This window comes from Camelus bactrianus, chromosome 7 (assembly GCF_048773025.1).
Source record: "Camelus bactrianus isolate YW-2024 breed Bactrian camel chromosome 7, ASM4877302v1, whole genome shotgun sequence".
NCBI classification, from domain to species: domain Eukaryota; kingdom Metazoa; phylum Chordata; class Mammalia; order Artiodactyla; family Camelidae; genus Camelus; species Camelus bactrianus.
The window spans coordinates 809,179-831,175 of record NC_133545.1 but is presented as its reverse complement, the minus strand read 5'-3'; the positions used below and the strand labels follow the sequence as shown (position 1 = coordinate 831,175).

Sequence of the window (21,997 nt, the reverse complement as noted above, 5' to 3'; positions counted from 1 at the left end):
TTCACACCCGCACCTCCCCAGACGCCTTCCTCAGAGTGTCCTCAACTTTACACAACAGTCTAGATCTCCGGCTTCTCTAGGAGTATGCTGCTTTCTCTGCAGACTGGATGCCCCAAGTTTTGCTTGAGAAAATGTGCCCAGGTCTCTGGATCAGGGCCCAAGGCTGAGAGCACCCCCACAAAGGCAGGTGAGTAAGAAACACACACAGGGGGCCCAGAGCCAAGCCGTCCAGATGAGCCCCCACAACAAAGACCGCTGGGAGCCCGTGATCCCCACAAGCAGACAGAATTTCGAACTGAAATGAGCCAACACCCCCACGACCTTCTCTGAACTCCAAGAGCGCCGTGAAGGGCACCCAGCCCTTTCCTGCCTGTGTTGTGGCGAGGAGGGCAGGGCTGTGAGAGGTGCCAGGCCCAGGCTCTGGCTGGTGCCATCAGGACAGGGGGCTTCGCGGGCTCTTCCATGGGTCCAAATGGCGGGAAAGAAAGAGTTAACAAGTAAAAAGCACAGCAAGAGGGAAAGAGACTCAGAAGGAAGAATGTTGGGGGAGACTAAGGGCCTTGTCCACGGAGCCACTGTCAGCGCCACGTGTCAGGGGGGGTGACTAAAGCCTTGCCCACGGAGCCACTGTCAGCGCCACATGTGGGGGAGACTAAAGCATTGTCCACGGAGCCACTGTCAGCGCCACGTGTCAGGGGGAGACTAAAGCCTTGTCCACAGAGCCACTGTCAGTGCCACGTGTCAGGGGGTGACTAAAGCCTTGTCCATGGAGCCACTGTCAGTGCCACATGTGGGGGAGACTAAAGCCTTGTCCACGGAGCCACTGCCAGTGCCACATGTGGGGGAGACTAAAGCCTTGTCCACGGAGCCACTGCCAGCCCCAGGGAGAGCTGAAATCCTCAGAGGACACCGTGGTCCTTGGTGCCGATGCCCGGGCTTGGAAGGCTGCCTGGGATCTTGGGAGCGGTCCTTGCATGGTCCCTGCAGCCGCTCCCAGCTTTCCTGCCTCCGGTCCCTGCTCCCTAGGCCTGTCCTGGTGGAGTCTGTCGCCCAGTGGTGAGGACCCCCAGTGCCTGAGTCCATCCTCTTGCCTGGAATGTCTGTCCCCCCATCTACCCGCAGGTCCCTCCTTTCCGGGGACCCCATGCAGCCTCCATCCACCCGTGGGCTCAGGGCTCCTCCCTGTGACCCTGAACCCATCTGATTTCCGCACCACACTAGCCACCTCTTCACCATCGCTGGCTTCTTGTGCTGCTCACTGGGCTTCACGTGGTTTTATGGCAAACGCCTTGGCTACTTGAAATTATCAAGAGCAGAGACGTGGTGTCAGTCTTTCCTCAGTCTCCTGCAGCGCCTGTCACCACGAGGAGGGTGGGGGGGGAGGGGCCACCAGAGCTTGAGACCAGAGAAGGTCCTGTCCCGTCTGCTGAGGGTCCCCAGCCAGCGGGCCCACTCTCTGGGCGTCTGGGGCTGAAATGCCCAGTTCAGCTCTGCCCCCTCCCCCGCAGGCCGTAGGCCGGGGACAAGTCACACCTTCTCCCATGCTCTTTCTCCACGTGTATAAGGAGGCCCTGACTGCTGGGAGTGGCCATATGGTGTGGCCAGGCAAGGCTTTCAAAGCCCCTTTGTGGGCATCATTCACAGGAGCTGGTGGCTGAGGATGAGGGCACCAGGGCGGGGGGCTCAGAGAGCCTTCCTGGGTGCAGGGCGCCATCAGACGCGCCCCTCTGGCTTTGGCAGGATGGAATTGCTCCCTGACTCAGACAGTGAGCCGGGCAAGCAGACTAGAACATGCCCTGGACGGAAGCAGAGTAAATGGGGCACCTGCCCTGCCCACCTCCCACACCGCCCTCACCTGGCAGCCGTGTGAGCACACGGAGCTCCCGCTCAGGGACATGTGCTCCCTTTGGGTCACTCTAGGACAAGACGAGAGAACCCAGGAGAAGCCCCCGGCACAGACACAGAAGAGGGAAGACGCTTCCCAGCTTCCTGGCCTTCCTTGAGAAACAGGTCTTCACGTCAAACCCAGATGCACGGCCACACCACGAAAACGCAAACAGATCAGCGCAAGTAACTCAGCATCCGGAGGAAGCCATGGACTCCAGGCCTCGGGCTTCTCAGCATTAGACGTTCCAATCTTTTATTTTCCAAATATCTCACTGAGTGGCCTGTTATTTTTTATTAAGTCTGAGCTAATTGTCTCTGTCTGATCGGGGGAGTGCCTGGCTATATTAGGGTGGCAACATGTTTCCTTTGTATGCTTAGCCATTTCCCTGGCAATCGTTCCAGACTTCAGCCTCCCCTGGAAGATCTATTTCCAAATCTCAGGAGCTATTTTTGAGGAAACACGTTGTACAGAAACCAGAGAATGAGAGAGTCGTTGTTGCTTTTGGAAACTGCGTGCTGGAAAATTTAAGATTTAGGAGGAAAACATGCTACAAATTCACGTCTTCCAGAAACATGCTCGGACCCAGAGTGGAAAGATCTCTGGAAGGTTCAGCCGAGCTTGTCGGCTCTGATACTGATCACCTGACACCAAACGCACATGTGAAAAGCAGGCCCGGACACCCCCAGGGCTGATGGGTCCCTTCGCTCCCCTCACTGAAAAGGTGAGCAAGTTTTCCTGGGTTCTCCCAAGGCTGCCTCTAGGAGCACCCCCCGGATAGCAACGTGGCACTGACTGTGTGTAGGGGAGCCCAGGCCTGTTCTGGGGTCACAGAGCACAGGAAGGCCACCTGGCTGCTACCTGACCAGACGGAACACGCACACCTGCAAAAGCAGCCGGAACCTGGAGAGTTTCCACGGAAGTCCACCTGCAGACACTGGTGCTGTCAGCTCCTCCCGCAAAGGCAGAATCTGCACAACTCTAACCCAGCTCTCCAGCTTGACGAGGTGGCAGCACACGGAGACGGTGCTGAGTAGCATTTTAGGGCAGCGTTTCATTTTTAAAACAGGATAGATTCTGCTTACTGGAAACTCGCCAAAAAAAAAAAAATTCTTCTGATTTGAAAATTTAAACATAAAGCAAAGCAAAGGCCCTCTAAGACACACAGCCGACCAAGACAGGAAGGGCCGGCGTGCGAACCTGCGGTGGGATCAACGAAGCCGCAAGCGATGTCACAGGTTTTCACCCAAATCGGGAAACGTTTCTGCGACCAGCGATACACCAAGCAGAGAAGAGTCAATGCAGCCAGGAGAAGGCCCCCTAATTCAAAAGCCAGGAGCAAAGCCAGCCTGGGGCACGTCCCCGTGGCCAGCCCAGTCCTCCTGGCTCACAGGTGAGCGGTCAGGCGCTGGAGCATCGGAGCAGCAGCTTCCAGCAATGGCAGGGGCGCTGGGTGGCTGTTTACAGGTCCCGCGCCCACCGCCGCCCCTCCTCCAGGTCTGGTTCCAGAGCCTCCAAAAACAAGGGAGCCCGCTGGGTATTGTGGAATAAACTATCAAAAGAGGCCCTGCTGAAAATTCCGCAGCAGCCTCTGCCCCGGCGCGGGAAGGGAGAGGGGCCGGCAGGATGCGCGAGTTGCTGCTCTGAGATGATCAAAGCCTCAGAGACACGCACGCAACATTCAAAGAGACTCGGAGAGGAAAAGGCGGGGAACGTCTTCTAACCATCTAACGACTTGTTTCTGCACAGTTTTGCCCAATCACCTTCCGCAGAAGTGGGACACCTCCCGGCAAACGTGCACAGCGCGCTGCTCACCCAGCACCACAGCCCAGTGCGCACGCGCCACCTCCGTGCGCGCTCACGAGTGCAGGTAACACGGATGCGGCATGACACGCCAACTTGGGGGAGAAAGACCAAAAGCAAAGAACCTGGCTTTTTCAATAATGAAGTACAGGTTTAATCCAAACATATTATGTTTATCTGTTTAGGAGGAAAAAATAACATTCACTAAAGCAATGGGGGGAAAGTTTGGTGGCGGTATTCCATTGAAACACGAGCTTTAAAAATGGGTTTCAGTTCTTCAGAAAGTTAACACACCTGACCCTGGCACGTGTGAGCTAGCTGAACGTCCACAGGTAACCTGGCGAGACTGGCGGCTCCTTAAGTGCTAAAGTGCAAGCGTCTACCCAGGGAGCTCTGATTCCCCAGTAGGCGAAGCAGACAAAACCCGCACACGCGCACGTGTAAACCAAGAAATCTTTGAAATGCTAGCTCTGTCTCTGAAGTAGTTCTATTTTAAGGGAGAAACGGAAAAAGGTGTAAACACGTTTGCATGAGAAGCTAATACTGCAAACTGCTCACTGTGTTGAAACAACTTAAGGAAAGCCCGCTATTAGGAGGGTTCCGTGGGCCCGCGGCCCCTCACCCCACACCGCCGACCACGCACACGCCGGGGGCCCATGGCCCCCACCCCCCACACCGCCGACCACGCACACGCCGGGGGCCTGCACGCACGGCCGGCGACTTCAGGGCGCGGACATTAGCAGGCGCACATCTAAGGGCTAAGTCGACCCATGCTTCATGAAGGGTCAACCAGAGGAGGCCTTCCCGCTAGAAGAGTCTTGCAACGACACCACTGCTGTGCCATGTAACTGGGACACGCGGGTCCTCTGCTGACTCTCTGGGAAGAAGGCGCTGGTCCGTTCTCCAGAACACCAGCCCCGAGCCTCCCTCTCCACCGACTCTCCCCGTGTAAGAATGTTAGTTCTGTCTTTAAAGGGTGACCTCGGACTCTGATGTCAGTGAAACTATGACTCTGCACCCACCGTTCTGTCATCTCTAGGTCACTTAACTTCTACCCCAACTTACACAGAAACCTTTATAAAATGAATGGAATATTTCCATCACATCTCCATAAAAGGAAGAAAGCATCGTATCAAGTTGCTCGGTCTTCCTCGTGGCCAGTGCTGAGAAGGGTGACGAGGTCTGTCTGCAAACTCCCTGCATCACAGAGTTAGCAAAGTGCAGAAGTTCGATGTCTTGAAATGAAGCATTGAAGCAACTAGATACTATTCCCCAAATTGTTATTTTACATTTGAAATACTCAAAAAAACTCTTCAGACAGACTTTTAAACTTGGGTCTGTGGCAGCTCTAGAAAGGTCCTGGCACGTCAGTGAACTGATACCTGCTCCGTCTGCGCACGTGAACCCCTGTACGTGGAACTATCCTTTCACCCTCCTTAACCCATGACTCAGCTAAATTTAGAGCTAAAACTCGTGAAACCCCCATCTCCACTCGCTGAGTGTGCCCCGCTCAGCCAAGCCAAAATAACACAGCAGCCCGGAGCCACCATGCTCTCACCAGGGGACAGTCCTCTCTGACGCTGGAAACCTCCACATCTAGTCAAGCAGCACCCCCAAAGGTCTTCTGCGCTGATTTCAAAATGCAGCCCACCAGAAAATCTTTACAACAGTCTCATTTCCAAATTTCCATGCATATTTTTAAAGGAAAAGTTTTTTTTCCCCTGTACTTTCTCCCTTTTTTATTAGTCTGGATTGAAGAAAAGCACACATTTCATTTATTGTCTAGATTACAGATTCTTATTAAACAAACCAGAGCTCATTATAAAATCAATATCAACTTAGCCACCGTGCCCCCAGGAGGGACAGCGTAAAGGTCACTCCAAGAAATTCAAACAGTTTTCCTGCTGGAAGGGCATGATTTTAATTACAGATACTATTAATTAGAGCTGTCACGGGGAAGCTTTTTTTTCCTGTTAATTATCACAAACTCAGTTCTAAGTACGCATTTGCAACATGCACTTTTGTCAGAATGAGCCGTTTCTGCATGCAAGTCCAACCTTCCCTTTCTATCAATATTTTATATTCGAATTTCAAAGTGTATCAAAGGATGCTATGCTTTCTAAAAACCTACCCCCGTAAGATCTCCCATCTCTTGCACACGGAACAGAACTGGTGTGATAATTTATTTATGTCCTGGCACAGACGTGGCCCAGAAGACCCGGCATCCTGCACTGATGGTCCCTGCTCAATAGGATTTCTGGGTACATTCTTACTAGTTTATGTGACATTTTTCCCAGGCTTCTTCTTCAAACGTGATTTTTCTTTTGCTTTGAAGCTAAGCTCACTCTGTGACTGAAATGCCATCTCCCACACATTTGAAAGCTGCTGTTTCTTTATAAGAAAAGATCATACTGGCCAGGCTTGTGACTTCTTCCAGAAAACTAGAGTTTTCTTCGTTCAACACCACCACCAAGAATTTTGAAACACGAAAAAAAATGCTCTCTCCTGGTCTATTTTAAGCAGAGCAATTTTATAAATATAGCCCAGCTCCTTATGTGAGACAGGGTCAGGGTGGCTCTCAGACAACTCCTGGAGGGCACCTCTCACAACACCTGGGGGGCAGGTTCTAGAAAGAGCTTGAGCCCCCCACCCCCAGTGGTGTACTGGGATGACAGAATGATAATATTTAACTTAGATGTGACTGTCAGACATGATGCATTATTTACATAACATATTCCACATCATAATCATGTGACTTGCGAAAACAAAGAATCTACTCCAATGGGAGAAAATCTTCTACAAAATATACTGACTGAACTTTAAAAATGGTGATTAATGTTCTTGGAGTTAAATTATATTTTAAGTTAAAAGAAATCAGATGCCCTGACTTGTATATTTTCTAGGCTTGCACTGCTGTTACAACCAAAGGTATGTTTTCATTACAGAACGTTATTAACACTGAAGTGTTTGCTGCAGAACTTCCACACATTCTGCGATTTTTTTTTTAAATGTCCAGTTTGGTCTGAACCTGCCTTCCTCCCACTCTCATTGGTGTCCAGCGTGTTTCCAGGTGCGTCTGGTCTCTCGAATCCCCAGGACACAGCTGCCCCCACTGCTCTCCTGAAGTCACTGCTGGTTTACTTTCCATTTATCAGCGTTCTACTTCACTTATCCAAATACTAGTGAGGGCGGCGACAGAGCAGGTGGGAGGGTCTTTTCACAGAAGACCCGAGGAAGTCAGTGATTTCAGAGACATCTTCAAACATCTACACAGCCAATTTATCTTGCAACTCTGACTTTTTTAAAATTAATACTGGCCAAACTAAGGAAGATACAAGTAATACATAATTCATGTAGCGTACACTTCCCCCCACATTTCTAATTAGCAACTCGCTTTCACAGCTAACACGAGACTATCCAAGAACAGCATAAGATTAATATAAAGCAGGAAAACTATGGTTGCCAGGTATTTACATGAATGCTAATGAGAAGTTTCACATCGTCATCACAGGAGAACCCAAACTAGGAATAAATGAACTGCTGGGGCCGGGGGAGGGGCCGGAGGGGAGTCCAACGTCTGCTCCAGGACAAGTGCACCTGAGACAGCGCTGAGGAAAGGCACTTCTTACCTGGTAGGCGCTGGGCGCATCTGGGCCCGGGCCACCCCCGAGTCCCGAGAGCTTCTCTTTCAGCCTGTGGTGAGAGCTGTGGCGCAGGCAGTAGAAGACGCTGGATGCCAGGAGGACCCCCACGACGGCCACGATGGAGACCAGGGTGAGCACGATGAACTTGGCGGAGTCGTCCTGCTCTGCCTGATGAGGCAGGAGCCTGAGTTTGCTTCTCTGCGGAACGGGAGAGGGGGCATGTGAGTACCCAGCGATTCAGGAGCTCCAGAAAACCATCCTTTGCAAACAGCAACCTAAGAAGTGAAGCTGCGCACAGCACAACAGCCCTGGGCGGGCACCAAAGCAGCAGCCGAAGGGCGGCCCAGACACGCAGCCCTAGGACCCGCCGCCAGAGTCCCTTCCAAGCAGCGCACCACAGACCGCCATGTTTTCAGAGGGCACGTTGAAGGCATCACTTTTCCCTCGCTTTAAAAGGCTGCTGTTTCTCAAACTTAACAATATCCAGCACTGGGCAGCTAATTCACTGCCTTAAGTAAAACACAGCGCTCACCTCTTCCTCTTAGCAGGTGGGAGGGAAATAACACAGCAAGGTGCCCAGACCCAGCATGCAAACCAGCGAGCGGGCGGGAGGGGGGGTGCTGAATGGGTGCCAGAGCCGCTGTGGCTAAAAGTAGCAGCAGAAGTGGAACGAGTCCAGCCCGGCTTGAGGTGTCTTGCTAATACTCTCGGTAACACTGCAGGGAGGTGCCGCCCTGGAAGGCCCTCGGCCTGCCTTCCGAGGCACGTCCCCCGGTACAGTCCACGGACCTGGGCCCCTCTCCACGCGGGGCTGCCCCGCAGCCCAGACCCCCGCACGTCGCACCTCTGCACTTTCCCCCTGAAAGGAGCTGCGAGACGTGGGAACACGATGGCCCGGGAGTTCACCTCTCGGATGCGGATGCGGCGGGTAAGAGGTGAGGGAGCCCGTCCACCAGATGCTCAGGCTTCGGGGGAGTGGGGGTGGGAAGGTCCTTCGGGGCGGTTCACTAGTCTCCGTGTGCACAAAGTTGCAGAGCGCTCGCCCTCATTAGCTTGGTTATGAGGAATATTAGCAACAATTAAAAACGCCAGGGGAAGACGGAAGCGACTCCGGCCAGCACAGCCCTCCACGACCGCTCGGGGGGGAATGGAGGCGCGCGCCCCCGCCTCAGCCCGGCGGCTACAAGATGAGCGCAATTAGCAGACTCCCTCCGCCGCCTAATTCCGCGTGGTGACAAAATGGACTTTTCCCCATGAATGCCTGGCCGGCCTATTCATTATCTCTCTTCTATTGGTAATTTTCTGCTCCGTATTCAGCCTCCCAACTCTTCATTTCCTCCCGTCTCCGAGTGTACACAGGGCCTCTTATGTCAGGCCGGGCCATTTTTATCTTGTAATCATAAAGGCCACCAAAGCAATTATCGCCGGTCTTGACTGGAAAAGCTGGTCATTAATTAGCCTCCTTTTGCCTTCGGTGCCGCGGATTAGCTGGTGCCGGGACTGGGTTAATGGAAACGCGGGTGAAATGAGAAAAGACGCCGGATTTTCTTGCCTGGATGCGCGGCTCCGAGAGGACGGCAGGTTCGCCAGCGGCGGGAGGGATGAAGGAGGGGGGCGGGGGGCGGCGCGGAGGGAGGGGCGGGGGGAGGGGCCCGGGACGCACCGGCTGGGTAGGGGGAGCGGGGCGCCGAGCCCCCGGGCCGGGCCGGGCCGGCCCTGGGCGCGGCGGGAGACCCTCCCCGTCCCCTCTCCCCCCTCCCCTCGCGCCTTTCTCCTCGGCCCACACAGCCGCTTCCAGAAAGAAGTCACCCCAAAGGCTGCAGGCTCCCATCCCCGCTGCCCTGCTCCCCTCGGCACCCTGTCCCCGCCCGCGCCGAGAGCCAAAGCCACAGAAATAAGCACGAGGGGCCGACCGAGGCCTCGGAGACCCGTGCGGGCGGGGAGGGCGCCCGGCACCCCGCCTCCCTTCCCGGCTCCCGGGCCGTGCGGTGGTTCGCGCCCGTCCGCCCGCGGCGCGTTGAAGGCGAGCGCGCCTCTCTCCACGCCCTCGGGGCCGGGCGGGGGGCTGTCCAGACCCGCCCAGGACGCTCCCCTGAGAGTCCAGGCCGGCCGCCGCCCGGGTTCCCGTGCCGCCGGAGACCCCCATCCCCCTCAACTGCCCCCTCGGCTCCCGGAGAGAGGCCCAAATCCACACCCGGGCCCCGGAGCCGCTCCGAGCTTCGGTAGACTGAGCAGAGAGGACAACAATGGAGGGGGCGCGGCCGACGGAGGGGGTGTCCTTCTGTCACCCCGCCCCGCCCGCCTGGCCGTCACCGCATGCCCCCACCCCTCCCCGCCCGGGCGCGTCCCCGCGCCCCCACCTAGAGGGTCCCGCCCAGGCGTCGGGAGGACCCCGCGCGCCCACGTGGCTGACTGCGCCTGGGAACAGGGACTTCCCGAACCTTCCAGCCCGGCGACGTGAAGCGCACACGCATGCGGTGAGCAGCTTGGCTCCGAGGGAACGCACAGTGTCTCGGTGTGTGGCAGACACCTCCGTGCGCACCCGACAGGCGGCCGCTCACGAGCGCAGGGGACCAAGACTCGGAGCGAGGCCCCATCCGGCTGGGCGCGGGGTTCTGCCGCGCTGGGCACTCGCTGGCTCTCCCGGCAAGGGACACAAACGCAGCCTGGTTGTCACTCGGTTCTAGGTGAGAGGCCGTGAACGCGCATGAGCCCCACGGAGGAGGCCGGTGGCGGTGCCTACACGTTACCCTGGCCCAGATCTGAGGCGGCAGGAGAGACTCTGGCTGGGCGCTCACCTGGGAGGCCGCGCCGAAGCACTTCCCAGGGAGGCTGGACAGGTTAGGCGCAGCAGCCAGGCCGGCTGGGTCGTCGTTGCTGGAAACTGAGGGTCACTGTGACCCGCGATGCGCTCAGCCCGGGAGGGGAGCGGAACGGGGCCTGCCTGGCTGCCCCCAGCTGCGCGCTTGGAATTTACTCAGAGGTCAAAGAAAAATGTCAAGGAGAGCTACTGCCTGAAGATCCCGGGTCCCTCCTCCCTGGGCCAGCTCTGCCTCCTGGCAGCTGCCCCGCCCCTGCTGGGTCCCAGGTGCTCCTGGAGGGAAGAGGACGGGACCCTATGCCCACTGAATTCCATTTTCTTTGGCTTCGTCAGCACTCCACTGCCCGGCAGAGAAGGTGTGACAGTGGTCCCTAGGCTGGGTGGGAGCCGCCCAGGCTTACCTCCCGCAGCCCACCCTCAAGGAGGCCCTCCTGGAGCCAGGGGAGAGTCCAGTGAGGCTGGGGACTGTGGGCACCGGGTCACCTCGGGGCCTGAACGGCAGGGACAGTTGGAAATGGCGGGGGAAAGAAGTGGTCTGATCGGGAGGGGAGAGAAATTGGGTAGAGAGGAATGGTGAGGGCTCTGACCACTCTGACGTTGAGGTCGCAGGGTCTTAGGGCCTGGCTGGGACCCCCCCCCCCCCACGCTGGCCCTCGGGCAAGCTCAGTTGGAAACTGAAAAGTCACTCTTCTCTGGGCTCCCCCTTCAGTGACTCCAGCGTCCTACCTAGTGCTGGCAGGAGGGTCAAGCGAGGAGGAAAACCTGTGGGCTGCAGGTCAGGTCTCAGGAATCCGGAAGAAACAAGACATTCACAGATAGTCTTCGTGTGTGTGTGTGTGTGTGTGTGTGTGTGTGTGTGTGTGTGTGTGTGTGTTTTAAGAGAGTGAACTCCCCTACTTGGCATAGTGATTGAGTGTAAATAACTACGATTATTTTATGTTTCTATTTCATGGAGTTAAAAAAAAATTACCTGAAAACCCCTGCTAACCAGAAGCTTTAGAAGAAAGAAGTGTCTGCTTTTGCTTGAAAGCGAGTCATCCGCCACCTTGCCCAGGAGTGACCGGGGCGCCTGCTCCCCAAGGCTGGGGGCAGGAACTACAGGTGCTTTCCTGAGGTCTCATCCTGGGGCTGAGCCCTGCAGAGAGCCCTTGACTAATCAGAGGCATCCTGTCAGTCTTGACTGGAAATTGAAAGAAAATAATGTTTAAATATTTATGACTTTGACATTTACAGTCAGGCGTCTTTTAAAAGCGGAATGCCTCCTCTGTACAGCGGTGGCTCGCCTCACAGAAAGTTTGGAGCAGGGGAGGAGTGAGGGGGAAGACCGAGGAGGCAGCAGCGACTCCGAGCAGCCTGGTCACAGAGGAGCTCAGGGTGTCTGTGCACCCCAGGATGCAGGAGGCTCACATACAAGCACTTAATGCTGACTTGCAGGAAAAGTGTGATTTCAAAAATGATTAGGAATAGTTAAGTCAACTTTATATCAGATCAGATGTATCTTGAGAGTAAAGTACAATATTGCATATTTCTTCCACTCAACCACCTCCACCTGCAGCTCCTTGAATTTATAATATAATGTATTGCAGAAGCTGTGATTGGAAATACTCGTGTGACCACAGAGACAATCAGTGGAATTGCTCTTAGAATCTAGGCATTTAAATCTGACCTATTTAAACTACTTTGATTTGTACTTATACGTGAAGGTGCTTGAGGCTTCCTTTACATTATCTTCTGAGCCATTTATGGCAAAATATCTTCAAAAATTTTTTTTAAACTGTCCATGTGGTAAGCTTAAAATAAAAGAAGAAAGAAGAAAAAAAGAACATTCTATACCCAAACTTGTCTGTGAGAACGGAGGCAGCCACACAGATACAAAACTTTATGGTAAAAATATCTGTTGACAGGTAGGAAAATTTAGTATTTTCCCAGGGCTGTGCAGTGAAACCAATTAGCAAGAGCAATGCGTCATCTAAGTCACTGACTTCAATTTAAAATACACTTGTACCAAAATCCTATGGGCACAGGCATGCACCTTCACTGATATTAAACTTCCAAGATCAGTGTTTTCACTTGTATCATTTCTAATGAATGTGATTTGCAAACCAAGGCTCATCCTGTGTTCCTCTGCACTTCTATGTTACTATAATTATGAAGCCCCCTTTCCCTGTAAAATTCAGAAATTAATTTTAGAGACTACTAATGAGTTGCTAAAACAAATCTGTCTTTGGTTTTCCAGATAAATCATCTTGGAATTACTTGGAAATTTCATGCTAAAATATATTTACTAAAACATAGTTAACTATCACTGTAAAGCTGATCAAAAATATTAACAGTTTTGGGGCCATAGGAATGATCAGACTTTAAAAATATGAAGGGGGGGGTCTTAAAATATTTCAAAAGTATTTTTTAAAGCTGTTAACCGGACTATTTTTAATTTGGAACTTGCCACAGAATTCTAATAAATGAGAGAAGTCAGGCGGAAATAATCATGTATTAATTCTCTGCATTACAAAATCTTTTCAGAAGCTATTATCAGAGCAAGAGGCATTGCAGTCTGAATTCAGGGTGGGAGAAATCCTTTGTGCGACTGAAGGCTATTGTTCGTCTGTGCAGATGAAATTGTACTTGCAAATCTGCCATTCAAGTAGCCAAAAAAAAAAAAAAAGCCTGTATGAGCAAAAGAAAGCAATCTCCAAGAAATAATTATTCTTAAATACAAACTTTAATGAAGATAAGTGGGGATATGCTGTTTTAAAGGAGGTTATTTGTGAAGCCTTTTCCTGGCATAGGCATAAAAGTAGGTGCACAAAAGGTTATACAGTGTTTGCATCTTTAAGCACTCCTAGAACATCACTTTTGGGGAAATACTCTGTTTTAAGGTATCAGGGAAGATTTACGATATTTATGTTTAAAGTGGGAGAGGCACCCCCGTGTGCACTAATTTTCAGCAGAGCCTGATAAACAGAAAATCGTCTCCGGGAGGAGAGTGAGCGACTCTGAGAACACAGCGAAGTTGCTCGGCCCCCAGCAGAAAGCCGGCCCCAGCCATCTTTCAGACTCACTGCCGGCATTTTTATGGCTCCCAAACTCAAACTCGGCCAATAAACTTGAAGCGCCGCTCCGGGCCCGCGCGGCTGGTGCACGTCTGCCCCGAGGCCGCCAGGACCCCGGCGCGCGCCCCCGGGGCCAGCTCGGCCTGGGTAGCCCGTGCTCTGGAGGGAGTTTCCCCTCCGCAGGAACCAGGCCCTTCTCAGGACTGGGGTCTGGCTCGGTCTCCTTCACGGAGGCTCGGAAGGCGCATCCTAAAGGCTCGTCCGGCGGTGCGGGTCAGGACCCCGCGGCGACGCCACTGGGACCGTGGATCGAGGTGCACGGCCGTTTTCGGCCCCTCCCCGCCCTGCAGGCCCGGGCTTTTCTCCCAGCTACTGCCCAGCACCCCCCCCCCTTCTTATTTACAAGATCTGCACGGAGGTCGGAAAGATCAGACCGCAGCGCCGGACACAAAGGGTCGAGGGTTCCTGGGAGCCGCCGGCATTCAGAGCACTGAGGGGGTCCCCAAGCGGCCCCAGCCCGCTTCCCGCAGGGACAATGCCTCGTCCCAGCCTCCCCCGCCATAAAGCGCTCTGGCCGCGGGGCACGGATCAAGGTCCCCAACGACGCCGTCGAGCACCCCAGGATCCGGGGAGCTGCTAAGGCCCCCTGCCTCACCTCGTCACCCCTCTCAGTAACCAAGTGGGGTGTACTTGGCTGCGTGGGGGCCCTTCCTCCCGAGTTGGCAAAAAGAAATGAGCGTCTGTCTCTCGCCTGCACGCACACCTTCACCTCCCCGCACTTTTGCTCTTGCCTACATTCAGAGAAGGCCGCCTTGGCGAAGGCCACTTGGGCCCGCTGCGCCCTTGACGAAGGCGGGGAGGCTCCTCAGTGCCGACCAGGGGCCACTGTCTGCGGACTTAGCTGGGCAAATGGACCCCAGAGCCCGAAGATGCGCTGGAGCAGGGGTCGGCCCGGGACACAGGGAGGTGGGCAGGAGCAGGGCCACGCGCGGTGCTTCTGGCCACCCTCTGGCTGTGCGTTTAGGGGTGCAGTGGGCACTGGCGACTGTGACACAACCCCCACCCTCCCCAGCCGTCCAGCTGGGAGCGCGGCGAGCTCTGAGCACTGATGACACAAAAGGGCGGGAGTCTCTCTCCAGCTCTAAAAGGCCTGTTCTGCTGAGATTTCAACCCCTAACTTGGGGTATGCCCGACTGTCCCCAGCGAGGCTTCTCAAAAACCTCCAAGCAGGTCACAGTTCAAAACCATATAGGCAGTTAATGAAGGAAGGAAAGAAGTCCCACCTTCAAACAGCTCTGCAGCAGAAGTTTCTCTGGCGAGCACTCGGCCGCCTCACCTGGGGGAGTGGGGGGGGGGGGCGCTGAGAAAGCGCAGGTTCCCTTTGGGGGAGGGGAGGTGGCCACTGCGAGGCGTTTCTCCTGCAGGCTGGGGGGTGGGGGTCAGAGGACCCTGCACTCTTACACACGGCCCCCCCCCCCGCCTCTCACATTGTCCTCCCTAGTGCCCATCCAGTGTCCTCTAACTGAGACACCCCGACAGTACCGAGGCATGCTCCCGGATCCGAGTGAGGAGGGCGAAGAGCGCCCTAAAATGGGCTGGGAGGAAAATGGCCCCACGATGGGTTCTCTCCACCCTTGCTGCTCATCCTGTCCTTCATCTTCTCCCACAACCCTCCCCATCTGCGCCCTCGCCCCCCCACTCCGCCCCCTCTCTCTTGACGGTCTGAACTGCCCGGAGTGGCTGGCGATGCGACAGGCTCAGGGCGAAGTCCGAGAGGCAGCGGCCCCAGCCTCGCCACGGCAGTCTCCTCGGGGCGCTAGGGGGTGGGACAATTGCACCCCCTCTCAATCTTTGCGCCCAGGAAGAGCTGCCACCAATCGGGTCACTTGGGGATGTCCACCCCTGGCCTACTTGGGGGATGACCTCCTACGCAGACCTCCCCAGCCATACAGAGCCTTTGACAGGCATCTTGCTGCGAGCCAGAGTTAGCCCCTGGACTGGGCTCTCCGACGCCCTGGTCGCCCATCCGAGTTCCCCCAGGCGTACCCTCCGCCCTTCCCAGGCTCCAGTTCCGCGCCCCATCGCCTACATGCGCTGGTTGATGCCCTCAGTGGGTCGGTCCCTCTTGATCCCTCCCGCCCCCAACCCAACCCGTGTCCATTCTCCTACGACCCCACCAGTGCCCACGACCCCGGCCGGCGCCCCTGGTTACCTGCAGCGGGGCGAGCGCCGGGCGCCCAAGCCGGAGGAGAGGGGGACGTGTGAGGGGCGGAGCGGCCTCGGGGCGCGGCGGCCGCGGGCAGCAGCGGCGCCATCACCACCGCCAGCCGTTCCCCTGCGCCGGAGCCACAGACGAGCGGGGCCATCCTGCTTCTGACCACAAACTTCTCGGGCAGCCGGCGGAGACAAAGGTGCCGCGCGCCGCGGCTCCACTGGCCGTGGCGGCGGCGGCACCATCTCCGAGCCCGCGGGAGCCTGCAGCTCTGTTCTGCCGCTCGGCAGGGCTCTGTGCGCTCCGCCCGGGCCCGGCCTGGGGCAAGGCGCTCGGGTCAGGGCGCGGCGAGGACGGGAGCGGGACGGTCCCCGCAGGGCCACCGGCCGCGCGCGCAGCTCCATCCAGCGCGGCCGCCGCGCCCCGCCTTATATCCGGCCCGGCGCGCACCCGGCCGGCGGCGGCGCGGCTCGCGGCCCAGCCACCGGTTGCTATAGCGATGTCCCCCCCACCCCCCACATGTTGCTGACAGCAATTGGCTAAGGGGCCGCGGCTCTCCATACACCCTCTCCCGCCCGAGACTATGAATGGACATTGGCTTTGTCAGTCATTCGTACAGCGCGGCAGCCCGGGCCTTCGCCTTTTCTTTCTTTTCAGCCTTTCTCCCTTTCATCGTTCGAATCGCCTTCATCCTGGGCAAGTTCAGGGTAGCGCTCGGGGGAGAGGGGACTCGGCAAAAAGCGTCAACCCTCGCGGCCCTACTGCGACCTCTGCTTCGGGAGCGGTGGGGGCGTCGAAACTCCTGCAAGAGAAAACCTCAGGACGAAGCCGTCTTCCGAGTTGGCTTGAACACTTTTGCCCCGGGGCCCTTTGCTCGCTTTCCAGATTGAAGCAAGGCAGTTACGCCGGCAAACCAGCGACTGATGCCCCTCAACCCTCACCTTGACATGAATCCCGATCGAGTATTTAGGTCTCGAATGCGCGTACAAAGCGCCTTGCCAGACGCGAGAACTAGTGAGAACTTGGCCACCGTTCGGTCCAGGCGAACTGGCGGCCGCCAGCCCAAAGCTGACTGAGGCGGCGGGGAAAAGGAGGAAATCGAGCTCTGCCCGGTCTTCCCAGGTCCAAGGCCTTGCCGGCAGGTGGAGCGGAGCGGGGTCACAGGGCCGCGCTCCCAGGCGCTCGCGCCTCCCGAAGCTCCCTGACCTCAAGCGCGGGCCCAGGGCGCGAGTTGGAGTCTGGTCCGCGGCGCGACAGGCCGAGCTGGGGCCTGAGGGGCGGGCGGTGGGGCGAGCGGGCCCGTAGGGCTCAGTGATTGGCCTCCCGCCGGCTCCCCGCCGCCCCGTCGCGCTCCCCCGGCCCTTTCTCCCACACTCTCCCTCCCCACACTCTGGACCCCTGCTCGCAGCCACAGGTTGGGGCACCCCCGGTGCGCGGCGCCCCCCGCGGAGCAGCCGAGAGCGGAGAGCAGAAACCCAACATCTGTGTGTACAATGCTCTCTCCGCGGCCCACAGCTGCAGGAACAAGGGGAAGAAAGAAAGGAGTCGGGGAGCGATCTTGTCACATGCAGATGACAGTCTGCGGAGAGCTCTTTAGTTTCTCCTTTTCTGGAAACCCTGGCGCCCTCCTCCCGGTCCCCCTCTCCCACCGCCTCCCCATTGTTCCTGCGCTCGGGACAGCTGGAGACGGCGGCCCTCGCCTAGCAAGGCGGCCCCTCCTAACCCGACGCCCCTCCCGCCCACACCCGGCGGCCCCTGCGCCCGCTCCGGCCCCTGCTGGGCAAGCTCGGCCCCCGCCCCCACCTCGGGCAGCCCCGCCGCCTAGCTTGAGCCGCTCCCCCGCCCTCCTTTCCCGCAGGCGCTGCCCCCAGGCCTGCCCCGCGCCGAGGGCCTCGCCGTCGCGCGTCTCTCCGGGAAACAGAGGTGCACAGCCCCCCGGGCCAGGGCTCAGGGGAAGGGGTCGCCAACAGACGTCGTCGAGCGCCTGTCTAAAAGCGTCCAAAGGACTCCCTTTCTCGGACCGAAGGCCTAAGCGAGATTTACTTTTATTTGGTATTTATAGGGGCCAGGAGTTGAGCGCTTCAGAGCCCGGGCCCGGTAGGCCTGAGTGGGCCGGAGCTCGCCTGGGGCAGAAGGCTTCCATGCCGCCTCGCCGGGCTTCGAGAAGCGTCCCGGGGAGACCAAATGGGAGCTGCGGCTCCTCTCGGGTTGTCCACCGTGGCGCACCTAGTCCCCATACAGCGGTCAGGACAGGAGAGGGGAGCCACCCTGGCTCTCACGTCCTCCCGCCGGGGCAGGGCCTGCGGATCCCAGCCCCCTGTCCACCTGTCCGCCCTCCCTGAGAGCTGTCCGATCCCCCACTCCCAGAGCCCACGCCCCGCGCTGCGCCAGGGGCGGCCATCTGGGGCCAAAAATCCGACTGGCCGAGGTTTCTGTCCCTCCCTGCAGCCCTCCACGGGGCTCGGGTCGGCCCGCGCTCCCGGGGCCTGGGCGTACCTCTCCAGCCTCCTGGGCGAACCCTGGCCCGACCCTAGAGGGGTGGAGAGAACGGGGGTGCGCGGAGGAGGCGGGAGGGAACCTGGGGAGTCCTGGTGGGGCGAGGGGGTAGAATGGAGGAGAGAGGGGCTGGGAGGGAGGAGAGGCTTCGGGAGGGGACCTGCCGCCCTCAGCCTGGCTGGGAACCCGCCTCTCCATAGCAACGGCCTGTGTGCGCGCGTGCGTGTGTGTGTGCGCGCGCGCGTGCGTTTATATCTGGGTAGGTGGGTTCCGGGGACTCCCCAGCCCTGGGTGGGTGGAGGGGGTCTCAGAACCCTAGGGGCGGAGGACAGGGAAATCCTCTCCAGGGCGAGAGGGCTGGCCTCCGCGGTGCTGGGGACGTCGTGGGGTCTGGAGACCCCGCGCCAGTCACGGGGCGAGCAGGGGGGACGTGCCCGGGCCCCGCGCTCGGCCGTAAGGGCACCGGGGCGCCTGGCCCTCGCGGCCTGAGCCCGCTGCAGTCATAGGGCCCTGGGACATCGGGGAAGTGAGCGCGGGCGCTGCGTCTTCGTCGCGGCCCAGCGCAGTGTCTCGCGGGGCGCGGCGGGGAGGGCTCAGGTCTGACGGCCGCTGCGGCCGCGCCCCCATTCGCCGCCGGCCTGGGGTCGGCCAGGCACATGGGCGGCGGGGTTCGCGGGTCCGGGGACGGCGCGCCGCCTCTGGGAGCGCTCGGCCGGCTGACCCGCGCCAACTCCCAACCCGCGGCGACGCGCCAAGAGGCTCCGGGAGCCCACGAGCGGCCTGGCCTCGAGCGCTGCAGCCCGGGCCAGTCCCGAAGACGCGGCCTCCGCGGCCACCCTCCCTGCCCCTCTCGCTTTCCTCGCCCTCTATCACCAGGAGCCACAACGAAGTGTGAGGACCCTGTTCGGATGGGATGGGCGGGGGCCCGAGGGGCAGCCCGGTCCAGTCCCTCAGTCACCAAGGTGGCGCAGACCCCGCGCGGCCACCCTGGCTCTACAATAGCGCGAGGAGGACCCTGGCCACTTCGTCCAGAGCCGCTGGGGCAGCCAGAGGATCGCAGACCCCAGGGAAAGCAGGAACACAGACGGGGTGCGGCTCAAGCCAGGCGCTGTCTTCCTTCCTTACAAAAATGATATGGTACGTTAAACAAGACAGTAAATACATAATAAGTAAATAAATGCATTAACTTATTTTGCTGGTTTTTCAGATGTCCCAAAGGGTTTCCCTTCCAACATCAAAGCAGCACATTCCTGATTTAATCTGAATTTAGTGACCTACGTACGTGTCTCTCTAAGGCTTTCAGAAGGGCTGGGTGGGGTGGTGGGGGCACAATTTAAGTTTGCTTGTGGTCACTTTTTAAATAGTTAGATGGGCCTTAAACACTTCATGCAGGTTTTCAGAAGCAGGAAAGTCCATTTTCTCACTCACACCTTGCGGCACACAACACAGTACATTCTTTGTGGCACCAACGTCTTGTCTTCTTAAAGTCACCCCAGCCCTCTCTCCCCACCCTCCCTGAGCGACGCCTGGCTGCGGCATCCTCACTTCGGGAGCGTAAAGATGAACGGGCGCCCAGGGGATTCGTTGAGAGAATGTATTCGTGTTTTAGGTGCTGGCCTTTGGAGTCTGTTTCAGAAACTGATAAATTAATCCACCAGATTTTCATTCTATTTCCCTTTATTTTTAAATCCTTTCTTATATCCAGGGCTGGAAAAATGGATCTGGCTTTTAACTCTTGAAAACACTTTAGTAGGAAAGTGTTCTGACAATAAGGTAAGACTAAGTCTAGCTACTACCTTGTGGGATGAATGATGATGTTGGTTTTTTTTTTTTTTGTCATGAGAGCTTAGACTTCATTTAATAATACATTTCAATTTACAATTTCCACGACATTTTCAGAGAAAACTTAAACATGAGGCAAAATGGTTTTGAGAAGCATGTCACTTGAAATCATTTATATATGATAATGAGTATATTATTCATATAGGAGTTAGGGTTGTTTAGCTGATGAATAAAAAAGTATGTAAAATTCACCAAGACCTACAAAATATCTAAACAATATAAGTAGCTTAAAATGATCTGTTGATCTTGGAAAGGCTTCTTTTAAAGCAAAGTTCATGTTTGTTATGTGCAAAACCTAATGTTCTGTGATAAAAACCTCATTTTCAATTTAGGGAACAGCATACTGTTATAGATCACATGTCTAAGTGATTAGAATAAATTTCCAATGAATTGAATTATCAAAGACAATGTATTTTAAAACAAAAGAGAGAAAGACTGTCATGGGAAACACAGTTATCATAAAGCAAAACAACACCTACTTCAGGAATTTGCAATATCGTGGTGAGGCAGAAAGCGGTAAAAGCACCTTCTGGGATATTTGCTTGATTTCAGAAAACTTAAATCAATTTGGTTTTAAAAAAGAAAACAGTAATTTATAACAATGTTACACAAATTATATTTAAAATAATTTGATTTGTAAATCCACTTATAAAAATGATTTTAAATTATAAAAATGGAATTTGATCCTTTTGAATATTGTAGGTATGTGTATATTGTATTTTCTTATATATATAATGTTAAAATAACATTTTAATCAATGAGTGAATTTTGAAAAGCAAGATGTTTTAATTGGTCAGCCTCGTAGAGAAACAGTACCGGCACAGAGATAATTTTCTAGAAAGGATGCTGGCACAGGTCAGTGAGGATGACTCTGAACTGAACTTCGTTACTGTCAGCAGCAGTTTTTTCAAGGACAATATTTGGAGGAGCATTCGATACTAATGACAAGTCTTTATTCATAGTGACACAAGATAAGCCTATTGCAATGGGGGGTGCGGTGCTGCATTTTAGTAGATTCCTCACCAGTCTCCCTTGCATATTGGAAGCAGGACAGTGGAATTCACCAACTGGGGAGACTCTTTAGCAATTTTAAGATATTACTATAAAATCTTTAAAATTGAGAAGAATGGAGAAATAATGAAATTTTTGGTTCAAATAATTTATTTCAAGAAAAAGGTGAGTTATTTACTCAAAACTGAAAAAAACAAGTTTTTCTTGTTTGTTTTGAAATAAAATGACCAACATAATCCAGCCTCCATTACTAGTTGTCATGTTAGCTTATTTTCAGATTGATCGAGAACTTCTGAAATACAAAAATAGGAACTCTGTTATGAAGTGGAGATACTACCCCCTCCAAGGCTTGCCATGAAACCACTGTATCAAAAACAAAAAATGGATTTCAGTAAGAATTTATGACTGAAGGGTTGGTTAACAGATATGCAAAAATTATTTTAGACTTTCTTTTTCAAACTTTGAAGTTACAATTCCTGTAAGGACAAGAAAAAGCCTCCAGGCCTAATTATCACTATTATTAGTCTGTCCATTAGAAGCAGCGTTCTGAAAAGCTCTTCCCAGGGACAGATGTTTACCCAGAACAGTCTCCCTCAGGTTAATTTGGTCCTCATTCTCTAGGTGCTAGCATTTAGAAGACACATTACTTTCAATTTACTTCTTTGTAAAAATCTAACCTTTTATTATTTACAAAATACTGCCATAGAATAAATACTTAATAGTTGAAGTTTAGTATAGTGTATATATTGTATGTTCATGACTAGATTTTAATCTTCTTTACAAAATTGAGCTAAAATTCCTTAGAGTGAAGGTTTGTAAAAAAGACTTACTGCCACGTGAACAAGAATCTAACTTTTTTGCAAATGGCCAAATCATGCCGTCATCTTTAGGTGAAAGGAGATGACGTAGCGCTGTCAAGAATACACAGGTTCTCCCTCTTCTTCAGTGAAAGGCCGTTTCGCTTACGTCGTTGGTTACATACTACAGGTCCACCATCATTGCTTGGAAACCGTTTTCCCCGTAAATTGATTTGGAATTAAAGGAGAAAGACAATCTAAGCAAACGTGTGCGTCATGATCACACATCTCAGCTCTGCTGTCGGCACAGACTGTTAGGGAAACCTGGACGTGTGCTTTAACGTATGAAAACGGGCTCCCATTAAGTGCAAAACAGCAACAGCCTGACGAGTTTGGCTTAGTACCTGGAGTCTATGCAGAGCAGTCACCGTGA

General features: G+C 55.0%; 1 protein-coding gene across 3 annotated transcripts in view; it reads right to left on the bottom strand.

The window, feature by feature from the left end:
* Window positions 1-21,997, bottom strand: part of PTPRN2 (protein tyrosine phosphatase receptor type N2) — a 519,553-nt gene that overhangs the window by 98,025 nt on the left and 399,531 nt on the right. For all 3 annotated transcript variants that reach the window (XM_074366632.1, XM_074366633.1, XM_045522614.2), the window contains one exon: window positions 7,318-7,530. In XM_074366632.1, coding sequence (XP_074222733.1) covers window positions 7,318-7,530 — 213 coding nt within the window. The remainder of the gene's footprint in view (window positions 1-7,317; window positions 7,531-21,997) is intronic.